The sequence below is a fragment of the Bicyclus anynana genome, chromosome 16 (genome assembly GCF_947172395.1).
Source record: "Bicyclus anynana chromosome 16, ilBicAnyn1.1, whole genome shotgun sequence".
NCBI classification, from domain to species: Eukaryota; Metazoa; Arthropoda; class Insecta; order Lepidoptera; family Nymphalidae; genus Bicyclus; species Bicyclus anynana.
This window is the reverse complement of record NC_069098.1, coordinates 13,625,045-13,632,218: the sequence shown is the minus strand read 5'-3', so window position 1 is coordinate 13,632,218 and position 7,174 is coordinate 13,625,045. Positions and strand designations below refer to the sequence as shown.

Here is a 7,174-nt window from a genome sequence, read left to right as displayed (position 1 = left end):
TTTTCTAAAACAGTATCATTTTATTTCAAAGTCAAAATAGAAATATAATAGAATGTATCATTTTAATAGGAATGTTTCAATATAAATAATACGAAAATATTATTATAAAAATGGCAAAACTGACAATCACCAACAATTTTAATTACAAAAAAAATAAGTCATAACTTGTACTTTAACTAACTAACATTAATATAATAATGATTCATAATATTGACAAGATTCATTGTAAGTCATTAAATACTCATTAATTAATGCATAAAAGCCTCAACAGAATAATATACCTAAGCATCCTCATACATTCAATTGCTAACTTGACAGATTTTTCTTCATGGATAATTATAGAAGAATAAATCCATTATTCACTATACATAATGAACACCTACTTCTGTTCAATATATAACATGATCTTATTTTGTGAGTTGATATACTGATTGATCTATTCTTGCACATTTATAAAATTTAACACAGAATAGAGACCTAGTCCCAAAAACTGCTTTGCAATAATCAGAGCCCACTTGCAATAATTAATTCGTTACCAAAGTTGAGAAACACATTGTTTAACAAGTAATTACAAATTAATTACTGGCATCTTTTAGTGGCAATTGTTTTCTATAAATAAAAAGATGAAATTAATGTATAGATATCCAGTCTTGCATAAAAGAAGATTGTGCTATTGAACATTAAATTAATTTGCTGTGAAAAACTGTACTTAGAAGTCTATAATTATTCTAGGCTAACCCTTTTTGATAGCTGAAGATATTATCTATATCATTGTAATAAATAAGTTGTATTTACCATATAAGCCAAATTCCTTAACAACTAAATTGCTCAAAGATAATGTGCTCTATAGTAAAATAATAGAGACATTTGATCCACCATTGTCCACCACAATTAAATAGAATGACTTAGATTATTTCTCCACTTGTAAAACTAAACCTGCAGCAGAAATATTATCACCAGCTCCAGCCGTCAACTGCGCCTCCGTACAAATTAGTACAGGAGCAACACATATTTCTACCTCATCGTTGTCCAAAACTTCATCCCAGCATGCAACTGGTTTTGTCGGTTCAAAAAACACCCTACTGTTATTATTGTCTTCTGTGGTTGTTGAAAAACTGTCGTCTAGCAGCAACTTGCACTTATCTAACTCTATGTTTTGGCTATTGCAGACATATCTATGTGCTGTTAACGAAGCTTTGGCTGCGGCTGCCTTAGTTCGCTTCCATTCGGAACCTTTAACGGTTAATATAGCTTGGTAAGCCAATGTGTGTACATGTATACGCGTTAGCTTCCTCTTGCTACCGTGCTCTTTGTTCTTTTGTCTTATTAGTTGGAATGTTTTACGTAATTGGTCCAACGCTGTCGCCACTCTAGGATTTGAATCGGCAACAACGATAACTTCTCCGTGCTCTAATACACTGTTAAGGTTAGATAGTTCCTGTTCATTCATACCAACTGAATCAACATAGGGCAAGATTTTTGTTGTCAAATGTAATAGTAACTCTAAATCTACATAGCTTGCCATTTCGAAATGAGACAGTGTGTTCAATGGTTGAGACAAAATTTGTTTCTTAACTAAATCCAGCCGTTCTGCTCTTAGATCTGAAAAAAAAAAAGTTATCATCACTTTTTATGTTAATATATGAATTATTATGCAGATAATATGTTTACATTCTAAATTATCTACAAATTATTTTTTTAAATTCCATTTAATCCCTATATCTAATGTGTAGAATTCCAGAAATTTTTATTTCAAATAAATAAGTTTTATCTAAGATAGTACACTTTGTAGGTATTTAGTATTCCAAACAAATGCTTTGGCCTAATATACATAAATTGCATGAAGCATGCAATGTTGGCAGCATCAGCTATAGTTAATTTCATGTAGGATGGTGCGGGTGACAGTTTGTTTCACTCTTGAAAGTTTGCTGCGATTCACAATAATAGTATGTATCACAAACATCATACAGGTGACTGTCACTGTACCCATACTATCTGAAAAACTCTTTTAAGTCATAGCTCATTAGAGCCATCCGGGACCCAACCCGCATTGCCTGCACCACTTCCGAGTGGAGTAGTATTCTTCGATTTGTAAGGGCATGTGCTCACTACGTCAACTCTGTACCATCACCGGATTCCCTCGCTTGCAAGTTGTCCATCCGTGAGGTCCACCTGTCGACTACAAGACACCTGGGGTGTTGTTGGGTCTCAGGTGGCTCTAATGAACTATGACCTTAATGCAACATATACAATTAGCCATTGTGTGTACTAGAGTTAGGGTACAAATAACAACCAAGTTATACTGTAATAGTAGCTTCTGTATAAAGTTAAAAAAAAGAAAAAATAATTACCTCTGCCATCTTGTTTAAATGGAAAATTATCCATCATCTGCAACCCACTAATGACTAGTAAATTAGGATTGAATTTTGGCAAGTGTTCCCCTAACATTTCTAGGGATGTCAACAATGGATTGTTCTCATCATTATGCATGATGTATCTGTTAGCTCGGGGGGATTTGTACGGACCAAAAGTCTCATCTGTTTTGTACTCTAGTATCATGTGAACATCGTCACGTACTTCTGTGTCTTCACTGCCAACTATTTGTATGTCATTTGGGATTAATTTTTTTAATTTGTTACTCATTTTTGCACCAAGCAAAACTTTCCAGCCTTCGATGTAGAACCTCTTTGCCATTAGAGGTGCATTGCCTCCTATAGCCCATCTGGAGTCTGGCAACTTTAGAGATTCCTCCACAAGTTCGTCATACAGTTTGCTGTTTGACATAAATCTCCTGTAATAGAAAATATTTTGGATTTAGACAATTTGCAAGTTATTCAAATGGAAATTCCATACAGATGCCAAAAATATACATGTACTATATTCTTAAGAGGTAAAGTTTGTGGTACTGATTTTGAAAATTCTTTTACTACTAGAAAGCTACATTATTTGCGATTGTTATAGGCTATATTTTATCCACAATACACATGGGAACAGGAACTATGCAAGTGAAACAGCAGAGCTTCAGCTAGTAAATAAAGTAAAAGTTCTCTATCCAAAGAGACTGTTGTTGACCATGACTTTAATATGTTTGACTTTAATATGTTGTAATATGTAGAAGTCATGTATTTAATATGTTATCATATTCTTAGTTGCTCACAAACTTTCAAACTGAAAACGTGGCTAGTAAAAGAAAATTACTGTATATGTAATTTTTTTTTCTTTCCATTTAAAGACAACTCACTACCGTTTAAATTAACACCATAAAATGTACAATACATTTAGTGTCCTTACATAGGAGTTTACACTGTGTGTATAATATAATAATTAGACTTAACTTGGGCTGTGATAACCAGTGGATATGACCTATGCCTCCGACTCCGGAGGGTGTGGGTTCGAATCCGGTGTGGGCCATACACCTCCAACTTTTCAGTTGTGTGCATTTTAAGAAATCAAATATCACGTGTCCCAAACGGTGAAGGAAAACATCGTGAGGAAATCTGCATATCAGAGAATTTTCTTAATTCTCTGTGTGTGTGAAGTCTGGCAATCCGCATTGGGCCAGCGTGGTGGAATAAGGCCTAACCCCTCTCATTCTCAGAAGAGACTCGAGCTCAGCAGTGAGCAGAATATGGGTTGATAACGAACATACAATACAAATGAGTTAAATTAAACAGTAAGAATAAGTTTATCAACATTCTTATCTTAACCAAAGCATTAAGATGTTAATTTTCAAGATAAAATGTTGTTTACATTACTTATAACTTCACGGTAACTACATTGTAAATTACTACCAGAACATGTTCAGTAATGTTAATTTTATAAGGATTTCCTTTATAGTTTCTACAGTAAATTAACAAAGAGAAATAAATAGAAACTACAACATTTCATTCAGAAAAAACAAAACCACTTACTCGGCTGCAGCACCATGTTTGAAGAAATATGTGAAGCTCTTGAGAAATTCCTCTTTGCTGGATATCTCGTTGAAATGTTCAGGGCTCCCTTTCAAATCCTTCGCGTTTAATAAAGAGGTTGCATTCACAAACAGATCGTGGCAAGCTCCGTAACCAAGAGCAACTCTAGGCTGATTTACACCGGCACCCACTTTATTCTCACGCTCCAAATCAAGCAGATGTTGTTTCACAGGCGAAAGCCTTACGTCCCCAAAGTTATCCTTTCTATAAAACACTGCATATAAAACAATACAAAACGACAAAATTGAACCTAACTTCACTGGCGCGCCGGCCATTATTTCGCTTATCACGTTTGAGCTACCACAAACTGGAATGCATAGGTTAATGTATTCGAACTAGATCCACGTCAGCTCATTTTAATAACGGTGTGTAAATAATATAATAGAAGAAATCGAATTTGAACATTCACCTTTCGACTATGGATTTTATATATTTTTTTGACGATCACGGACGTCAACTAAAGATGACATTGACAATGACAATAATTGGCATTCACTGTCAAACTCCAAATGCATGATGTTGTCAAATGATATAGTCACGTAGCATCCACCATTCTATATTCCATAGATCATTGCAGTCAACACGTTTCTTTGTCTACGACAATAACAATAAAGAGATTTCTCCGAGGCAAGCCAAAAAAGTAAATTAAAAATGTAGTCACTCTTCTTCTCTCTTCGCGCTGCAGATTCGATTCTAAAGTAGTCCGAATTAGGCCGAGGACCTAGTTCGCACTACTTTAGTATTTTAGTCGAGTACGAACGATTTTTGGGCGGTAAATCCAAAAATCCGTACTCGACTAAAATACTAAAGTAGTCTGTAGTCCGGCCTGAAAGCAAGTTTAACTCTCACTTACCCCGTTTAAAGAAGAAGACGACTATTTGTTTATAAGTTATAAAAACGCGTAGAAGTATTAACATCTTTTTTGAAATTGATTTAAAAGTATTTTGTAGAAATCTACCACGGCACTATCTTGGCTCGATCTTGTTTAATTTTTCCCTTTAATGTTGTCCCTTCATATCTATTTTGGTGTGTTTGTGTTTACCCAAAATAAACACTCTTGCTATTAAAGCTAATCTCTCCTGTCGGTGACAAAAATAAACATGTTCTTTTTCTATTTAAGTATTTTATATAACAAATAATTTGAGACATGGAGAATTAGAACACCTACCTTAGGAGATAGATATAGAGCATTTATCAAAGGAAATACTGTAAATCTTTTTTATAACAATTTTGGGAAAGATTACATATTTACAGCAGTACCTACATAATATCCATACTGATACCTATATATGTAATATAATGAAAATATATAAATATATTTTCATTATATTATATATATATAAATTATTATGAAGTCTGCCAATTCACATTGGGCCAGCAGCGTGGTGGACTATCGACTATCGGCCTAACCCCTCTCATTCTAAAAGGAGACTCGAGCTCAGCAGTGAACCGAATATGGGTTGATAACGACGAGGTATGCATTAATAGGGGCATGGGTATAACCCCAATTCCCCAACGCCGGATAGAAAACTATAATCATCAACATCCCCGGCGTTGCCTATCCTAGCCACCCGGCAATTTTTTTTAAATTTATTTAGTACCAATATTAGTCACACACAAAAGTGAAAAGAAACAGTGGACAAGGAAACACTTATCTCTTTAAGAGATCTCTGCCAGTGACCCTTGCCAGTGGGAGAGGTTGTAAACAAAAAAAATGGATAGGTACAACAAAAAAAAGTGAGAAAAATATTATACTTAATACATATACAAAGTAAATAATATTAAATATATCAAAAATAACACTAATAAATAAATACTTAAATAATTTACTTAAATATCCAAAAAAATCTGGATAACTTTAAATCATATCCGAGCTTCTCTGCGTGATAGAATCAAAAATGAGGATATCCGCAGAAGAACTAAATTCACCGATATAGCTCAGCGAGTCGTGAAGTTGTAGTGGCAATGGGCAGGGCACATAGTTCGAAGAGCCGATGGACGTTGGGGTCCCAAGTGCTGGAATGGCGACCCCGCACCAGAAAGCGCAGTGTTGGTCGACCCCCCACTAGATGAACCGAGGACATCAAGCGGGTTGCAGGGAGCTGCTGGATGCTGGCGGCTCGAGACCGTGATGTTTGGAAGTCTAAGTCCAGCAGTGAACGTCTATCGGCAGGTAATGATGAGGATGATGATGAAAAAAATCATTACTTTTTACAAAAAAAAATTGCTAGAACGTTTTACGACATCTTTAATTTATCCCCAACGGGGAGAAGCAAAGATAGTTGACCATACAGCCTGAGTTTTACGACATATTTTGAAGATATGATTGGTATGTTTGTTCGTATTCTTGTTGGTTACAGAAAAACATAATACAAATAAAAAAAAATACAGCTTCAAATTTCAGTACTTCGCCACTTTGGTACACCAGCAAACTTTTAAAGCAATGTTTTTTTCTTATAGAAACATACTTTTTTACCCAAGTCAATTATATATCCAGATTTTTATTTATACATCAAAAATTATCATCACCATATATTTTTATACGGGGTTAACCTGGGTTTCCGGTGCCGATGTTGTATTGGCCTGTGGGCATTCCCCTTTCCTAAGAAAGAAAAACTCAGTAGGTATGTCCCAGGATTCCCACCCAGACCCAGGATTCGAACCCCGGACCTCACAATCCGAAACCACATAATAGTGACTGAACAAGGCAGTTGTACTTACATTACACCTAAACTTTTAATACTACACGTCCTCCCATTTTTGGCATACGATGACCGGTCCTGCCTTATAAAGAAACAATTTTTGACTTTCGAAATCATTTGCAAGACTCTCTTGTTGGAAACCTACATACTTATCATGTATTATTATGTAAAGTATCCATGTACCTATATGTCATGTCATTGACCTTTTATACTTTGATTCGATGACTTATTTCGCGCAGTTATTAACGACGCTCGATTAGACATGCAGGCTAATTCACTAACTTTGACATATGTTAGTTGAGATATCTACGAAATTGAGATTCTATGTAACAAATGTTAAACGGTGCCTACTGACAACCCTATTTATACTGTGCCTTGGTGGATATCATACAGTAGGTAGATGACATTTCTCAGTTGTTTTATATTTATTTCAATATGACAGCTGAGTTTAATTTCTTTTCAAATAAGTAAGGTACCTACATACTCAGCTGGCCTATTTAC

General features: G+C 35.0%; 1 protein-coding gene across 1 annotated transcript; it reads right to left on the bottom strand.

Annotated features, from left to right (window-relative positions):
• Positions 1–4,500, bottom strand: LOC112055004 (ADP-dependent glucokinase; the record flags this gene model as incomplete). The annotated part of the gene is given in 3 exon segments (XM_024094969.2): positions 1–1,602; positions 2,352–2,791; positions 3,912–4,500. Coding segments are annotated over 3 exon segments (1,467 nt in total). The 3' UTR covers positions 1–910.
• Positions 4,501–7,174: the final 2,674 nt, after the last annotated feature.